The sequence below is a fragment of the Vicia villosa genome, linkage group LG6, assembly GCF_029867415.1.
Source record: "Vicia villosa cultivar HV-30 ecotype Madison, WI linkage group LG6, Vvil1.0, whole genome shotgun sequence".
NCBI classification, from domain to species: Eukaryota; Viridiplantae; Streptophyta; class Magnoliopsida; order Fabales; family Fabaceae; genus Vicia; species Vicia villosa.
The window spans coordinates 108,940,637-108,960,683 of NC_081185.1; the positions used below are offsets into that span (position 1 = coordinate 108,940,637).

General features: G+C 31.4%; 1 protein-coding gene across 1 annotated transcript; it reads right to left on the minus strand.

Moving 5' to 3' along the window:
* Window positions 1-11,821: 11,821 nt before the first annotated feature.
* Window positions 11,822-12,790, minus strand: LOC131614324 (DNA polymerase-like). Its single transcript, XM_058885926.1, has one exon. The coding sequence runs from the start codon at window positions 12,788-12,790 to the stop codon at window positions 11,822-11,824; it is 969 nt and encodes a 322-aa protein (XP_058741909.1).
* Between the last annotated feature and the right edge of the window lie 7,257 nt (window positions 12,791-20,047).

Below are 20,047 nucleotides of genomic sequence, written 5' to 3' on the forward strand. Positions count from 1 at the left end.
GACACATGTATGTTCTTTAATGATGATGATGATGATTGATTGTATTTGAATGATGCTAATGTATATAAACATACTTTGATGATGATGATGATGATTATGATGAAATGAGTATTTGAAGATGTTACTCATTATACTTGACGATGGTATAAGTATGTTCATGTATGTTTGCATTCATTCATATTCATTGATGATGATGTATCCATGATGATGTGTTGGATCAATAAAGGGCATGATTCTCATTGTGTGGAATCTGTGCTGGCAGGGCCGTATCTTGATGATGTTGGATCGGTCATGGGTTATTCCCATTTGATGATGTTGGTAGCACATGCATAGTGTCAGTTCATACATATGCATACTTTTATAACATGATTGGATGTATTCCAGTGTTATAATTATTAATGATGTGTTGGTTGACTGTTTTGTGATGATACAACTTGTCTGAATTCTGAATATGTTTTCAATTGGGCGAATGATGTAACTATGATGTGTTATTATTTATGATTCAATAACATTTGTTAATTTGAATGAGACTCACCCTTATTGTTAACATTTTCAGATTGGCGAGTAGCGGCTTTTGGTTTTGGTGAGGATAGCTCATAGGCCAGTTTGTTTAAGTATAGCGTCGGTGTCATGCTCTGATATTGTAACACTGGGGAACGCTAGTTAGAGTCTAAGATGATACTCTGTTATGTTGTTATTGTATTAATTTTGTGGGATATTGCATAGATGATGTTATGCCTATCCGTATGATGGATTTTCCACTGTGTTAACATGAGATGTTTATGAGTTATGATGAATTGTTCCTTAGTGAAAGCATGACAATGGATTTATGATAAATTGGCTTAAATTGAATTGTGGCACCCTTGTTTTTATGTTTTACTCTGATTAATTTATTTAATTTGCCGCAGGGTTTAGAAGGGTGTTACATTTCTTACCAAGACAACATTAGCGAGCACGACATTTATTTTACCTCTCTTATGAAAATGGAGCTTGTTAGCTTCTATAATTCTTCATCAATGGTTGCTCTCTTATATCTATAGCGAGGCGATGACACACCACCCTTATATCTATTTTGGGCTTATATGTGGGCGCCCTAGCAAACAAGTTAATGTTCTTCTTAAGCACAAAAACCTAATCATCTTCTTAAGACTCTGACGGAAAGGTTCCTAGCTTGGTGACTTGGTGGTGCAAAGGCCCAATCTGTACCTCTTTCAAATCTTTTGTTTGGGTAATCTTTTCACTCTTTGTCCCTAACCTAGGGTTCCAGCTTGCTACATCAGCATCATCCATATCTCTGAAAAAAGGATGATGCCTAGGGAAGCTAGATCCCTCGTCATTTCCATGCTACTCTGATAAAATTCCATGACGATCACCTAACCCCCTTTTAACTGTACCAACGTTCCTATCAAGTAGTTGGTATTTGAGGCTTAAATGAAGGGTGGATAAGACCACCCTAACAAGTTAAGAGCGAGTCTTCCCAAGATGGAGTTGTAAGGGGATGTGGCGTCTACCATAAGATACTTCCCTTTGATAGTTCTGGCGTTTGTCCCTGAGTTGAATGTTGTTTTAAGTGTGACATGACATTTAACTTGCATTTGGTTTCTTGAAAGGCCAATCAGGGACCCTTGAAAGGTTCAGATGCTGTTGGGATCAGGTTGGAGCCCTTGAAATACGCTCTAGAACAAGACATCTATTGAGATGCTAGGGTCGATCGACACTCTCTTTAGATCCCAATTAGCATACTGAATTGTGATGACCATAGGATCATTGTTGTGGGCGATAACACCGACTATGTCTTCCCTAAAAAAGGTGATTTAGGGCTCTCAATCTCTCCCCGAGGTTTTGGCGGTCTTAATAGGCCTAACGCTTGCCCTTAACACCTGTTATGATGGTACTAACGACCCTCTCAATACTTTCCCCCAAACATCCCTGTGAGAAGATCGTGAAAGCAACAACGAGTAAATATGAGTGTGGCCTAACTCAGTTTTATCGGAGGCCCACGGTGGACGCCAATTGTACTTGCAAAAAGTATAAATGTGTGACAACTCTAGTTATTAAGGGCTGTCAGAGGCTTCAATATTTTTTTTGAGGTTGAGAGTTAACTCACATAGGGGTAGGAAGCTCTGTATGCGTGTATTTTTGTATTCCAGTTAGGTTGTCCTTTTCTATCACGATGTTTAGGTATTTATAGCCACATTGGGCATGGATCCTAGAATTCCTTAGATCTAGCAAGCAGTCTCAGAATGTGTAGTTGAGTTCTTGAAATTCAAGGAGCAATTAATTCCCACGACTTCTTATGTACTGTTGTTGACTGAATATACGTAATCCCCATTATCAGACTTACGGGCGGAAACATGAAGGAATTAAGTGATATATGCGAAGAAAGGATGTTCTATCCAAAATAGAGACATTCAAACCAAAAAAAGGGCTACCTAAAAGAAAAAAATAAGCGAAGTGTATGCCTCTGCCACCCCGCTGCAGATCCTTCAAAAAATCATAATCCCTTGACTTGTAATCTAAACGTCCATGGTATCTACTATCTAACATATACTAAGAGATTGACCAAACTCCCTAAATTACCCTTCCCTAAAAAATAATTTACACTACAAAATAGACATTTTGGTAACTTACAAAATAACCCTTCACTTTTTTATCTTTTGCACCAAGTGTTCCACTTTCATTGGTCCACCCACTTTCTACAACATAATACACTACCCCCTCTCTCTCTCTCTCTCTCTCTCTCTCTCTCTCTCTCTCTCTCTCTCTCTCTCTCTCTCTCTCTCTCTCTCTCTCTCTCTCTCTCTCTCTCTCTCTCTCTCTCTCTCTCTCTCTCTCTGTATAAAGTACAATTTCAATTGAAAATATAATATAGTTGCATATTTATGATTATTATTCATTTATAATTGAATCATTCATTTTAAATTTACATGTTTTTAAATATATTTTATACAATATTAAATAAATTTACATGATATTAGGTTGTAGTTTACGAGTCGCTATCAACATAATACATATTTTATTTATTTTTTCAAATATTAAACTTCTTTTTATTCTCTTTCTGTCTCATGGATCAATTTTTTTTTTGTATAATTATTTAATAATTAAGTAATTCATTTTAAATTTATTTGTATAATTTATTTTTTAATTTTAATAACATTAATAATATATTTATCTACTATCAAACATATGCTAAGAGATTGACCAAACTCCTTAAATTGCTCTTCCCTCAAAAATAATTTACACTACAAAATGGACATTTTAGTAACTAACAAAATAACCCTTTACATTTTTATCTCACGGGCCACTAACAAGATAACATTTATTTTAGTTTAATCGATCATTATTTTAATTCAAGAGACAAAATCTTTATTTTTAAATATTAATTTTTTTTAATATTAATTTTTTTTTCAATCTCATAATTATACTTTTTTCTTCTTTGTGTATGATAAGTTAATATAATTAAATCTATAGGATTACTGTTCATTTTAAAAAAAAAAAAGTAAATCATTTTAAATTTTGCATTTATATCTAAAATTATATATTTGTATTTGATACTATCTAAGTTTTATGACATTAAAACTCATTCATGTGTTATCACATTAACAAATATTTTGTCGTTATTTTTTTTATTTCATGATTATTATTTGAAAATTCTAAATTACTACTTTTTTTTTAGTTATTTACACAATATCATAATTAAATTACCCATCCTCAAAATTCACGTTGTTGAAATTGCAAAGCATTACGAAATTGCCTATGAAAATCTTATTAATTAAACTTTTTTCTAATGGTTTATTTCCATTATATATATATATATATATATATATATATATATATATATATATATATATATATATATATATATATATATATAATTTGATCAAACTTTTTTACTTTACATTATTTCATATCATTCAAAAAATTACTACACCACAAATAATGCACCCGTATAGCAGCAAAGGTCTCTGACTAATTTACATGATATAAACATTAATTATTAGGAATTATGAGCACAATAATGATAGAACCACTTAAACTTTGTTGATAAATAATAGTAGAGATGAACTTAAAGTTCCATGAAAATAACTAGTGTAGTAATATTTTCTTGTGTTGGGATGACATTGATCAATGTGTATTTAACAGTTTAAATTAAAAAATTGTATCAAATACCGATAAATAATATAATTATGGTAAAATTTACATCTAAGTATCACTTATATTTTTTTCTCCTTTTTAAATACTTTTTAAAATTATATTTTTTCTCCCTTTTTAAATACTTTTTAAAATTATATATTTTTTTCTCTAAGCAATTGAATTAAACTGTAGAGATGGTATGACATGCATGCTTAGGAGGAGAACCTTATTCCGATAATTGAGTCATTTAATCTAAAATTATGTAGTAAATCTAAAAAAAATATCAAACAGTATTTATTTCTTTATTTATTTCTCTATTTTTGAAGCAATCGATGTATTTGACAAATAATTTATTTTAAGCTCTATTTTTGGTCACTACATCATCTCGTTTGACAAATCATCTCTATTGTGAAATGATTTATTGGAGCATTTATTGAAACATCAGAGCATCAAAACAGAATGAACATCATTTGTTATCCAATTCATTATCAAACTTTTACAAATAAAATATTAAAAACAGATCACCTAAAAATATGCAAACAACAAAATAATAAAACATATTTTAAAGACAATTATAATAACTATTGATAAAAAAACTAAAAAAATTACTCTATTTTATCGGTTTATATTATCTATTTATACCTTTTATTTAACGGCCAATCATAAATATATAGATTTTAATAGAGGGAGAAAAGTTAGAGTATCCAAAAAAGTAAGAGTTTATTAGCGGGGAGAGTAGCAATGTTAAAAAAAAATTGAAATTTAATTTAGTGAAATTAATTTAAATTTAAATAACAAAATACTGTTTTGTAACATTTTCTTTGTATTGGATAAGTTAGTGTTGAGTTAAAGTTTTCAATTTTAATTTTTGTTGTTTAAAGTGGTTGTCAATTTATTTATCAAATAGTTGATTTTTTTAAAAGAGTATTGCTATTTGAAGTTAGTAATTCCTTTCTTGAATATCATGATGGTGTTTGGTACTTGTAAGTTCGATTAAATACAATTTAAAGATCAAAATTCATAAATTTTTTAATTTTCTCTTCATATTTATTATTTGGGTAAAAAATAATCATTTTTAAAACCAAAATAATCATCATTTTTAATTTAAAAATATCATATTTGGATAAAAATCGCCACAATGAGTGAATTGAATACTATAAAAGCTATTTTTTTTTTTAAAAAGAGAACTAAAATCACATTTCTCTAGTGTTTTTTTACTAATTCTATTGACTAAATTAATTAGAAAGACATATTCCTTGAATTAATTAATTATTTAAATGTAAATTTTATTATTAAAATAAGTAATATAGAGTTTGTTTATGGGTTTGTAAACTCGATAAATTTAAAATTTATATGGTTTATTTGTTTTAAGATCCTAAAAATTATATTTTTTAAAAAGTTATCCTTAGCAATAAAAATATATACTACTAGGGTGATATAACTAGTTATTTGGAAAATAACACACCGGTATTTGCGACACTCTAGGGTGAAATAACTAGGTCTTACTATACTACAAATCCAAACTCTTCATGAGGGCCCGACTCTTTCTAGTACGAGTATTGATGCAGGTCTATTCGTATATTAGAGAGAGTGGATATATATTTATATATTAGGTAGGGCAATAAGTATCAACAGATATTCCAAACTAGTTATATTACCCGAGTCTAAATAAGTTAAATCCCATCATATGTTATTACAAATTCTTCAATTGATCAACAATAGCAATAGTTATTTACTGCTCACGAATAGTCTATTTAAGCCGTGTAGTTATAGTATGTATGAGAGGTCGTGTAGTTATATAAGGTATGATAGGTCGTGTGGTTATAGATTTTTTTATGGTGATAGGCTAAAATATACTTTAGTAGGAGATAGTAATATAAAGGATGTTAATAAGGTTACTATAGAAACTCCTAAGTTAGAAGAAAGTATTGAAGATCCTAAAAAGGACTCTTATGAAAGTAATACAATTGATGTGACTGATATTCCTATAAATACTCAACTAAATGTTGATACTGAAATTAATACTTATGATGAATTAGATCCTGATGAAGCTATAATTCTTGATGATGTCGATGATGATTTATTGGAAAAATTCCGGATGATGTCGACGATGATTTATTGGAAAATTCACTTTATATTATTACCCCAGTAGTTAAAGGAAAAGGTAAAGGGAATGATAATGATAAAAAACCTAAAATTAATCCTGATTTATTAAAGAAAGATAATATTAAATTAGATAAACTTGATATATTTCCTTCTTTTAGATTTAAACCGGATAAAGACGGTATATTACCTGAAATAAAGAAACCTGAAATTAGTAAATCCGAGTTATTTGTAATAAAATTTTATTAAGGATCTCCCTAATAAACCTTATTTTAATGATATTCAAATAACAACATCCGATCCATCTATAACATCGAAGTATCACCATTATGTATTTGAATTATTAGAGAATGAAAAAAAATATTGCTCATAACGATACATCATATTTAGAGAATCTTCAATTACAAATTGAGAATATTACAATGCATTATGAAAATATAAATGAAAAAAAATGATGTATATAAAAACTATCCAAATTTAATAAAACTCTTTATTGATGAAAATAAACCTTCTGCTATTGAATATATAAAAAACAATGGTGTGCTATCCAATGAAGAATTAATATTACTTAATAACTTTGATCAGTATACTTTAGAGGGTATTATGATATATGTATTAGGCAATCTATTCCACTCAGTTGATAATGAATTTCCTGCTGTTCGAGTTTCTACTCTGATAGATCAGATTGATAAGCATGTTAGATACCATTATAAAATAGTTAATGACAGAGGTTTAAAAACATATAATACCAGCACAGATAAATCTTACAAAGAGCTAGCTGACATAAAAGTTGAACCTGCCGCAGAAAATGATTCAATTAACAGTGATCAAGTTAATACTAGTCATAAAGTGGATGTTGCATTACGTAAAGAAGAAAAAGCTAAAGAAAAATTTCATAAGAAATTTGGAAAATGGGTGTACGGAGTTTTATTGGTTCAATTTTTAGAAGAAAGAAAATTGATTAATATTAATAGAGAATTGAATAATAATGTAAGAAGTATTAACAATAATGGAAAATATTAGTATATTGAGTTGAACCATTTCGCATATTGTAATTTTGACATAAATATTCTTCCTATTAAACTTAATCTTCCAATGGTATGTAAAACTATCCCATGACATCCTGTAAATATAGATGATTATGTTAAAACAGGTCAGCGTGGGAGTTATTCATTTTCTGATCTGCGTGGCGGTTATTTAAATATGCCAACGGGTGATTTTTATTCACATAATAGATTCAAACTCTTATCCTCACGTGATGTACCCAATTTTCATATAGATATCCTTAATGTATCTCATATGTGTCATACAATGAATATATTACAGGATAACCCTTTTGAGATTAACACTGATGTATTGGATTTTATTAAAAATAATCGCAATGAAATAGTAAATTTAGGTCTACTTATGCCTGAATATCTAAAATTATTGGATATTCATAAACTTAGCGATATATTTAGGAAAACTTACCTAGATAGTGGTGCTAGTTTTAAAAAAATATATAAATATAACGATATGTTTAATATACTTTTGAAGTTTATTCAACGGGCTTGTTATGAATCATTTATAATTGATATGGCATCAGCCTACAGTGGTTATCATATCTATCTTCCAGCCTTTATGGATTTCCGTGGACGAATATACCGATCAGGTGTGTTGCATTTTCACGAACGTGATTTCGCTCGAAGTCTTCTAGTTTTTAGTAATCAAATATCCCCAAGAATTATTGATAATAAAAAATTATCTGATTTAACTGAAACTGTATTAAAGCCAACTGCTGCATTTCATTACACTAAATTAGCAAGTTATGAACAAGCTACCCTGTGGTATAATCAAACTATAATTCAAATAAATGATAGTGAAATCCTCAATTATGCTGTTAAGGCAAGAGGTCCCTTTCAGTTCATAAGCAAAGTAATATCAATAGAAAATAACAACTATAATAAAATTAGACTTGATCAAATTCCAATAACCCAAGATGCACCTGCCTCTGCATATCAGATATTGAGTTATTATACATTAAATACCAAATTAGCTGAGCTTACTAATTTAATTGATATTAATAATAATATAGGGATGTTACCTATAATAAAAGATATTTACAGTAGTTGTCTTCTAAAACTAATTAATTACTTACCTAAACATTTGGATAAAAATATATGTGATCTAGTTCTTAGTAAAAATCATATGCCATTAACTCGTAATTTAATTAAAGGAATATTAATGCCTATGATATATGGTGAGACTCAAATTAGCATAACCCATGATTTATATAATCATTATAAAACAATATTAACAATTAAGGAATGTTTAAATTTAGCTTATAGTATCATAGAATTCTTTAATTCTAATTTTCCGGGAATCAGAAATATAATGAATTTAATCGGCAATATAGGATGGTTATGTTCAGCATTGCAGAAACTTGTCAGCTATCAAGTACCTATATTCAGAACTTATCAAGACTATGTAAAAAGTGAATCAGTCAATATATGGATATATGATAGTGTTAGAAAGAAAAAACGTCAAGTTACTCTAAAAATTCCAACATCTGAAAGAAATCGAAGGAAGAGTTTTGTTTCTAACTTTGTTAACTTCATTCATCAGAAAGATGCTTACATTGCCATAAAAAATAACACACCGGTATTTGCGACACTCTAGGGTGAAATAACTAGGTCTTACTATACTACAAATCCAAACTCTTCATGAGGGCCCGACTCTTTCTAGTACGAGTATTGGTGCATGTCTATTCGTATATTAGAGAGAGTGGATATATATTTATATATCCTGTAGGTAGGGCAATAAGTATTAGAGGTGATCGTATCCGAACCAATCCAAAAGCAAAACCGCAAATCGAACCAATCCAAACCGAAAGCGCAAAAAACCGTGTTTGGTTTGGATGACTTTGGATGATTTTTGGACTGAACCGCACGATTCGGTTTGGTTTGCGGTTTTTATTTTACAAAATCGAACCAAACCGAACCGAACCGAATATTTAACTTAAGTTTTGAATTTTAATAATTAATTTATTATCTTTCCAAATCCAATTACACACAGCCACACCTCACGTTTTGAATTTTAATAATTAATTTATTAACTTAAGTTTTGGCATAATCCACTTAGTTTTTGTATTTTATTGAGCTACATATATATGTAATTCTCTACTGTCTAATATATGTATTTCATTTATAATGTATTTTTAGTTCTCTACTGTTCTTGTAATATAATTTCTTTTGTATGGTATAATATCATATATTACATATTATATTGACATTGAATTACTTTCCTTTTTCCTTTTATTTCAGTACATTTTTATTTTATAGTGTAAACCGCAGTTCACCGAACCGATCCTAACCGCATTGGTTTGGTTTGGTTTGGTTTGGTTTGGTTTGGTTTGGATGACTTTTTAAAAATCAATCGAACCAAACCGAACCGCATGCATTTTTATCTCGCGGTTATGATGACTTTTATGCTCAAAACCGAACCAAACCGTACCGCGAACACCCCTAATAAGTATCAACGGATATTCCAAACTAGTTATATTACCCAAGTCTAAATAAGTTAAATCCCATCATATGTTATTACAAAATCTTCAATTGATCAACAATAGCAATAGTTATTTACTGCTCACGAATAGTCTATTTAAGTCGTGTAGTTATAGTATGTATGAGAGGTCGTGTAGTTATATAAGGTATGATAGGCTGTGTGGTTATAGATTTTTTTATGGCGATAGGTCTTATAGGAAGGGATTATTGGGCTCAAGAATCAATAATTCATCTAATACTACTATTGATACAGATGTTAGTGATGATAATTAATCTCATACTAGTTATGATGATGTTATATCATCAGATGAAAGTGATATTCATAATTTACCTATTACTACTAATTCTAATGATATTATCTATTTACCACCTAGGCTTGTTAATGGTATAGCAATTGAACCTCTAACTTATTCTAATTCTTATAATTCCGTTATATATAAAGGGAAATCATTACTTACGGAATCTAATTTATATCAAGATCAAGGTGAATCTTCACAACAGGGTGGTAATAATAATAATAATAATCTATATGCTAATAAATATAAAATCTATACTGGAGGAGATATTAATAAATGTGACTATTTTAAGCTTGATCTCAAGTCTAATAAAGTGAGACAACATAAAAAGAAGAACAACGGATTATATAATATACATATTCTGTTTACATATAATAAACAACACTTTATAAAGGAACCTGATATAAATATAGGTAATTTAGGTTTAAAACCACAATTATGGCGTGAAAATACATGTTTATTACATAACGTATTACAGGATCAATCTTTTAGTAAAACTAATATAGAGCAAAAGATGTTTAATCTAATAAATCAAAGTTATACCATGCAACCTAATAAATTAAATAAAATAAGAAATATGGGTATTCCAATGGGTAAAACATTATTTACATTAGCTTCATGGCAGCCCTTTATAATGAAATATAAAAAAAAAAATCTAGTTTTAATACTAAGGGATTTGAATCTTTACGCTCTGATTGGGGGTAAAATAAAAGATACATCTAATAGTATTAACTATCTTGAATTCACCGATATACGCTTTTCTATCTTTATTTTATTATTTATGGGATTTAATATATGGTTTAATCAAGTACCCGTAATATTTCAACAAATGCCTGAGTTATGTAATATGAGGAACTTGGATAAATTATTAGAAGTTATCCAGAATACATATACTAATAATGTATGTAGTACCCACCCTGATATTAGCAGCCCATGTATGTGCGGTGAACCTATCAATTCACTTATACGTGATACTATTCCGAAATCTGATCCTCTTTTAGCATATAATAAAACTATGGCTTTAATGATAGGATTTATTATTTTAGCTATAAGGCTTAATGAGAGTATTTCTATGCATGGAGTTTTACAACATATAACAATATAAACTATTATATGTATTAAGAAGGAAGGGGTATAAAGCAATTTTCGTAACAACCTCAGTATTAAGTCATTCATAGCTTATAAAGATGTACAAATAACTGATATATATGTCTAAACCTGGTGTTTGACGTATCAAGCTAATAACTATGACTTACCTTATAAAAAAGGGATGTTGTTGCCTACTGCTTAGGATAATATATCAAGGTTTCATGTCCTTTTTTATTGCTCAGCCATGCATTTAATTCATTATATATATGACAACTTGCTATTTGTGTATGAGCTGAATGCAGGTAGTTACTTTTAGCATTTCAATGATGTTATGGTAACAGGTATTGGAGAATGAAAAAATAGAAGTTATATTACAACATAATAAGATAAGGAAGTGATTGTTAGAGTTATGGATATATATGTGTTATGATCTGTTATAAAATGAATTACAAATATGGGTATAATCTGTTAAATGCTTATTTAAAATATATAAATTAGGTAAAAAGGAAGACAACCCACCACTAGGTCTAGCTCAGCTTGCTCCCACCTGTCTTCTCTCTACCATAGTTAAAGATAATGAATTATCTATATCCATAGCAGAGACCTCGCAAACCATATTGGTTTGTTACTAAGGGCTACATGTGTCTAATTACAACCCTAACCAGGCTTCTTATTCTTCTTCTTTTTATGAGTATTTGCTTTATCTTTAATTATATTTACTTCATCTTTGCATATTATAGGTTGCTTTGAATCATATTTTTCATCTTTGAAAATAGTATGCTTTGAATCTTCAGCTGTGTTCGATTCTTCAAGTATATATTCATAATGGATATTGACACATTCACCTTTAGGGATATTGACACATACATCTTTAAGGATATTGACGCATACATCTTTAGGGATATCTATACTATTATCTTTACTTATATTGACACATTCATCTTTACTGATATTATCATCAATATTAGATTGTAAAGTATGAATCTTAAGATTAAGTTTATCTATTAATTCCTTTTGTTGCTGTATTTGAAGATTAAGTAAATACTCCTTTTTATCACCTAAGTCTTTAACCTTAATAGGTTTACTCCCTACCCATTTATTATTATTAAATACAGGTTTCCTCTTTAAATTTATTTTTATACGTAGCTCATAATCTATATCTTTTTGTATGACGCGAAGTTTATCCCATTGAATTCTAAACTTATGTGAGACATTTACATTCATAATTTTATTTATTTTATTATACTGATTTATATACCAATCATCATCTATTATGGCTTTGGCAGCACCCTTGTGCCTTAATACATTTTTATTATTTGTATTTTCTATTTTATATGTCTTAGGAGCTAAGAATATTCCTTCCGATACTTCATATTCTAACTTAAATTTACCTAATTCTGTAGGAGATACCATTTCATTAGGAAGAGGTTTATCGAGAACAACATAGTCAGTATCGGTGTAGTAAGAATCATTTCTTGAGATAAATTGATACATATAAATCCGAGCAGAAGCAGTAATAGCTGCAGACAACTGAACCGCTGAATTCCTAGGAGGTTTCCAGTTAATAGGATCATAAGTAGAATAGTAAGAAAGTATATAGGTATCTACGTCTAATTTCTCAGCCATGATAAAACTTATATTTTTGACTAAATTGTCATAACGTGTTTTATTGCAGATTACTGTATTTATGCTTTTAGGGTTAATCCCAAATCTTCCGTATAGCGAATTCAATAATATTTTGTAAATATAGGATATTGCATCATTACCATTTTTCTTAGCATCCTATCTTCTTTCGAATATGTCGGTAACAAATTGACCGAATGGTGAACTATTCTTTTGTTCAAACAAGTACGGTACTTGTTTGAACATTTCATTCTCCACAAAACGAAATGGAAGCTCAGCGCACACAAATGTTTTCACAAGTAGCGCTCGACATTCCTCTTGATCGAATTTAGAATAGCTTGGAAAACAAACTACTTTCCCGTCTGAAGTGGTTTTTCTCCTTTTGTTTGGTTGGGTTTTATCATTATCGTAAACAGTACATCTACCTAGATGTGTCCGCATAGCACTTGTTCCATTACTATACTTAATTAAGACTCCACAGTATTGACATTTAGCTTTTTTCTCATCACCTTCCACTATGGTGAAGTGGTTCCACATATCAGACCGCAATTGGCGCTTTTTTTTCATTGGGATGTGGTGGCAATGTAGTTTCTTCATGAGGGACATCTGAGGTCGTAGGAATTGTATTCTCTGTCATCTAATAAAAAAATCAATAGAATAATTAAAAAACATATTGATCAATGTAGATTTTGAAAGTGAAGGAAATCAGCTAATTGATGAAAAATTGAAAACCAATTAACCAGTGATATATATAATTAATAAATTGTTTACATCTACTCTATTTTCTTTGTCATCAATGATATATAGCTACTTTCTCAAAATTCATTAAGTATAAACTATACAAAAGATGAAACCCACTCAAAATTCATCTACTCTTTTGAAGAAATGTACACGATTTAATGTGCCAATTGCATTCCACCATAACAAACTAACTGACTGTACAACTTTATTAACAGTGGCTAACTACTAAGCATTGTTTTTAAATTACATGATTGCATTAAACTTATAACTAACTATTCCCAAATTTAATTCAAACCATTTCACTGATGAGGAAAAAACCAAGAGAGTACTTCGTGAGATTGAGAGAGGCAACCTTATACCTAACTATCCTTTTTGGATGATGCTTGACTTTTTATAGCAAAATTGCAACTTATTGCAAAACTGCAACCATTAAATTCAACCATTGGCTCAAGATAGCATGACTAATTCCAAGAAAAAAACTAAGTTAATGCTGACAGTCAATACCATAAATTAGACAACTAAAATTCCTATACAAGTGTAGGTACATTTGGCAAAGGCCATACCGGAGACAGCGAGCATATACAACACAACTAATTAATCAGATGACAGATAGTAAAGGAACCTTCCTTAGCTCAAAAGCTCAAACTATCATTCAATATCTTCTAGAACACTTAAATTCTATAATCATCACTGTTACTCATTGAAGTTTGTTCTATAATCATCCAACAAATGTTAATATTTCTAGCTAAACATTCCACTTATGAGAATGTGTTCAGTGGCTATGAAGTTTAACTTATCATGATTGATTCATTAACTTTTCTCTTTCTATTATTGTTGTTTTTGCTGTTACAGTAATTTGTATATTGATAGACATGTTCAATATTTGCAACCATTGATCTGGGGGATTTTCAAAATGTCGTTTCAGGTGATGAAATTTGATGATTTAAAAGAACTTGGTACGGAGTCAGCTGTAAAGGTATGCACACTCATTCTTTATATATAACTTTTTTGTATTTCTATTGTGAAAATGTTCAGATATAATAACTTCATCAAAAAAATTGAAACAAAATTTCAGATATAACATTTTAGGTTAATTGTAGTTGATCTAGGATCACATAACCTAGGTATAACATCTAGAAACCTAACCACTTGTTGTTCTTTGTTAGGCTGTTGGAAAATATAAACAGGAGGGGAAAACTTAAGTTCTAAACTCTAAGCCTTGTTCCTAGTGATTAAATAATTTTTTTCAACGCATATTTGAGTAGACTATGCACCTGTAATACAACCTTAGTAATTCAATTCCAATAGTTTAATTTAGCCACAAGAACAAATTAAGTCATTCTTAGCTTATTTCACTTAAGTTAAGCTTATACTTGTTGTGTGCAATTAAGATCTTTTGGCAGTTGTAGTTTGAGTTAAAAAGAGAGAAAAAGTAGAAGCCTAAATACATCCCTCCTTCTCCTAACATATGATATGTTCTTTATGTTTTCATACACAAATTATTTGAAATTCTACAGAACAAGACTACTGAAGATGATAACATCAAATTTCTACAAAGGTTCTAAAAATAGGATTTGGGGAAACAACAACTCTAACATCAAATTTGTAACAACCCAAAACATAGGATAGAAGAATTTACTTACAATAGAGCAAATTGTAGTGGAATTTAGGGCTGTTCAAAAATCTGAGTTAAGCCATGAAGCTGTGGTGAAAAAAACGGTAGAAGATAAGCTTTGATTAAGAATAAAATATGAGTAGTGATTAGGGAAAATGGGTCTACCTGTAAAACGTGATGCAATGGAGAAGAAAAACGAAGATAGAAGAAGCTTGAATAATGGATTTGCAGATTCAGAAAGAAGGCGATTTCGAATCTAGATAGAGATGAACCTAGTTCTTGCACCAATTCTGGGTTTGAAGATTTGGAATCTTCACCAATTTGGGGGTTTAGGGTTCTTCACCATTTTTCAGTTTTTCTTCAAAGTTTCAAGGTTTAAAAGCTTGAGTGTTTTGAAGTTATTAAAAGTTAAAAATTTGAAACTAAAGTTTTAACGGCTCGGTTCGGAACTAGATTCAAAGGGGTTAATTGCTTATCGGTTCGGTTCTAGAACCATTAATAAAATATAAGTTCGATTCACTAACCATTAATAATGGTTCAGTTAATTTAACTTCAGTTCGGTTCGGTTCGACAGTTCGGTTTGGTTCGGCGGTTCTCTTGAACAACCCTACAAGTACCCATTGAGTGGTGTTATCTGGTATCCTATGTTGCGCGCATACTTTAATTCTTCGCTATAAAATACACCAACGAATTCTCCTAAGGGGAATAGAAGAGTATTAGTTTCTTTATCCCTATAGGGAAGAAAAGGTCGTGTAATATTAGGGCATACAACATGTGCCTCTATAAACCCAAACAAGTTTTCTAAATTTTCTTCGGCCAAATTAGCTTTCCACGTTGGGATTCCAGCAGGCATTGAAAATGACTTCATTATAAAAGGGTATAATGAGTTAACGTCGTAATATAAAATATTATTTCCTTTTGGCATATAAACATCAGCATGACCACCATAGTATCCACGACGAAAGAATGTACACTACAACGAGGAAGGGCTTTTAAAGCGCTTTTTTTGGCCTTTAACAGCGCTTTAAAGCGCTGCCAAAGCCAGCGCTGGCATAGGCTACGAAAGCGCTTTTAAAAGCGCTCTGGTAGGCCCCCCTATAAGAGCGCTTTTCTGGAAAAAGCGCTCTTGTAGGCCCCCCTTTAAGAGCGCTTTTCAGGTAAAAGCGCTCTGGTAGGCCCCCCTTTAAGTGCGCTTTTTCCAGAAAAGCGCTGTGATAGGCCCACCTGTGAGAGAAAAAATTAAAAAAAAAACGCAACATACTAAAGCGCTTTTGTAAAAGCGCTCTTATAGGGTGGGCTTTAAGAGCGCTTTTTCCAGAAAAAGCGCTCTTATAGCCCCCCCTATAAGAGCGCTTTTACAAAAGCGCTTTAGTATGTTGTTTTTTTTTTTTTTTTGCTTTTTTAGTAATCTTTGGCAGCGCTTTTAAGTAGAAGCGCTTTAGTATGTTGTCCTTTAAGAGCGCTTTTTTAAAAAGCGCTTTAGTAGCTAAATGAGGTATTTTAATGTGCAGCCTGTAATTTAATCCTCCCAGTCGACCTGTAATATTTTCGACCTGTAATATGTTTTCAGCCTGTAATATTTTCGACCTGTAATTTATTTTCGACGATATTATTTCAGCCATCAGTAAGACAATATATATATATATACTAATATAATACCATTATAATATCCAATATTATATATATACATCATTACAACATCAATAATATTATAGTACTTCAATTCGACACAAATCCTACATGAAAAAGCGCTTAATATAAAAATGACACAAATCCTCTTTTATTTCTTCCAACTTAAGTCTCGGGTATCCAGTGGCACGGAATTCGTCAAGGTACTACAAAACAAAAACAAAATATGAATGATACATTTAGTTAAATGTAATAAATTATATGAAATTATCTTAAGTTATAAATTCATACCGTGATCGGAATCTCTAATTGATTTGCCTGAAGGATTTCTTTCATAAACCTCAATACAAAGTATCCGCAATCGTAACTGTTTTTCTGTTGCGGGCACTACATAGAAAAACAAATAAGATTCTATAGTTGTGCATTGTTTTATCAAGTAGCATAAATATATTATAAGCAACATTGTGAAAAATAATGTACCTGCACTTGGATCCAAGTAATGTTGCTAGATTTAGTTCGGGATACCTGTGCGTCCCGTTGACTTCGGAACACTTGTATTGATCTAATTAACAAATATATAAAAGCATATGTTTAGATCAATCCCACAAATAAGTAAATATATATATATAAATATACACGAATATATATTTAGAACGATCCCACTTACAAATCAACGATGTCCTTCATGGCCGGATAATTGGTCCATTCACCATTTACCGAATTCAGATAATACACGACTTCCCTTATAGGGTTGATAGCAAGCAGCAACCAGTGTGCTCTATAAATAAAAACAATAGGTTATATGAAAATTTTGCTATACACAAAAGAAACAGAGATTAGATGAACAAAGAATGAGAAACTAACCCTACTGGTCGAGTATTATACGCCCAAAGATGCAGACATTCTGTATTGCCGGTGGACATGAATCTATCTACTAAGCACTGTCTAACTGATTCCGGTTCCGAATCAATTGCCATTCCGCTGCAGTGGGCGGAAGACACGAAACGGAATCTGTTAGACAACGGAGTCCCGCGCAACACTCTGTCATACAACAACCTTAAATAAAAACATAATAAACATTAGATTATTTTCATTGAAATGTGTAAATAAATTATATTGTGGGACTAATTAAATAATATATCGGATGAGGGAATATTACCGAATGTATGAGTGCATGTTATTGACGCCTAGTTGATCATGCTTAAAAATCTCCTCCAAGTCATCAAGTGTAATAAGTGACTTGAATTCAATACCGAAGACACTCTCATCCATAACGATTTCACGTGCAGCACCATCCGTCAAATCGGACATATCAACCATTGTTGCGAGCGTCGACCGGTACCGAGGCACAAAAGCACCGCCTTTTTTTCCCGCTGGCTTCGGAGGACCAGTGGGTGGTACGGTACGAACTTGCTGCGTCACTTGTTGTGACTCTCGAGCGGATGCCTAAAAATCATATAAGTTATGTAAAATATAAAATCATGCAGATTTAGATTCAGATTAATTATTAACACTTTAAATGTACCTCTTTTAGTGATGCAACGGACTCCTCCTCCTGTAAAATCCCTTTACCCTTAACTGTGGGTTTTATAGGAGCAGTCTAAAATTAAAATGTAAAAAATAATTAATAAACGGTTTAGAATTGACATTCGAAAACTAAATGATTCATAATCGTTTTCAATATACCTCATCACTAATGGTAATGAGCTCCGAGGGCCATGCAACAAATGATCCTATTGCATCTCGCAGCAATGTCGTCTCTGAGACCATGTCAGGTACCGGTAGCATCGCATCATGATCTACTACAACATCCACCGATACTTTCAGGTGTCCATCCGGGAGCGGTCTATGGTGAAGTAAATCTCCCAAAGTGTTGTGCACTTTTCCCTTGCCAACTAGTCGATAACTCGGTTCCGATAAGTATAGTTGGCAAGATGAAATGCCCTAAACCAATAGTAAATATAAAGTCATTATCATTACTAAAATAGAACAATTTAAAAGGAAAAAAATTATAATTACCTCGGGAAATTTCCTTTGATAGTTGATACTAGCCTTATCACTAGTTTCTTTCACCGATGAAGTGTTGCACTTTTCTCTCATATACGCCTCTTTATCTCTTTGCAATTCAGAGACTTGTGCTTGCAATTCCGCCAACTTTTGCAACACTTCTTCATTTGAAGGATTTCTTCTCCTAGGACTCTTGTAAAAAGAGGTTGGAGTCACACCATGACCCTTACCCCTCACCCGACCGGGATACTCAGGAGCATCTAGTGCTCTACTAAGTATGCTCCCCTCACCGGTGGATGCCGATTGCGACAAGGTCTCCTGTAATTCATTTACATTAAAAAATCATTTATATATTAAAAAACATTTGATTTAGTTAAAGACACAGTATTATACTTACACATTCAGTAAAAACTCTCTGAACTTCGGGATCGACAGCATGATCCTTGCCCACACGAGCTTCCCTCCACAACACATGTTCAGGAAGTGAGGTTTCCTCACTTTTAGTCTCCTCTAACTATGCATTGACACAAATGATAAAATCATCAAATAAAACACATTTAGACAATTAATTAAAACGCATTTCTATTTACTTACAATTTTATCCTCCAAGCGTGCATATCCCAAACGCCCTTTTTTGTATGGATATGCGGGTTTGGATGCTCTCTCACTATTCTTGGCACTCCTTTTCCGAAAATCTTCATCTCTTTGCTCTACAAACTTAGCCCAATCTTCTTCACCAATGAAGATCTCATACTTTTTTGGCCGTCCCGGTGCCTCTTCAAGAAAGTTTCCATCTTTATCCTTAAGATAAGTGTTTGTCAAAAAAGCTTTCCACCCTCTATATCTTTTGCCGGCCAAACCAAGTATGTAGCGTCTACGATCATCTGGTATCTCAAAAGTCCTCTGCAAAAAAACATACGCATAGTGTGTTAGTATAAGTAATTTAAACAATTTATCGTCAAGATAATAACAACAATTAACCATATATGATATATACCTGAAGCTCGTCCCAAATCGCGTCTTTTTTCTCATCCAAGTCTTTGCTTTTCATATTCCATCTAGCTACGGAGACCGGAATATGCATACGAACAAGTGTACCAATATAACTTGTCAACTTTGGAGAATTAGGACCAATTGCTTGTTTATCAGAATTCCATTCCAATCGGTATACTAATCCTTGGTCTCTATGTCGAACGATTCCCTTCATGATAGTGATGCCTCGTGCAACTTCTTTTGCTTCAGTATCAGGTGGAGCATTTGTATCCGTG

What these genes read in the sequence shown, in the direction of transcription:
- LOC131614324 (XM_058885926.1), bottom strand. Translation starts at nt 12,790, where the DNA reads ATGGCTGAGAAATTAGACGTAGATACCTATATACTTTCTTACTATTCT.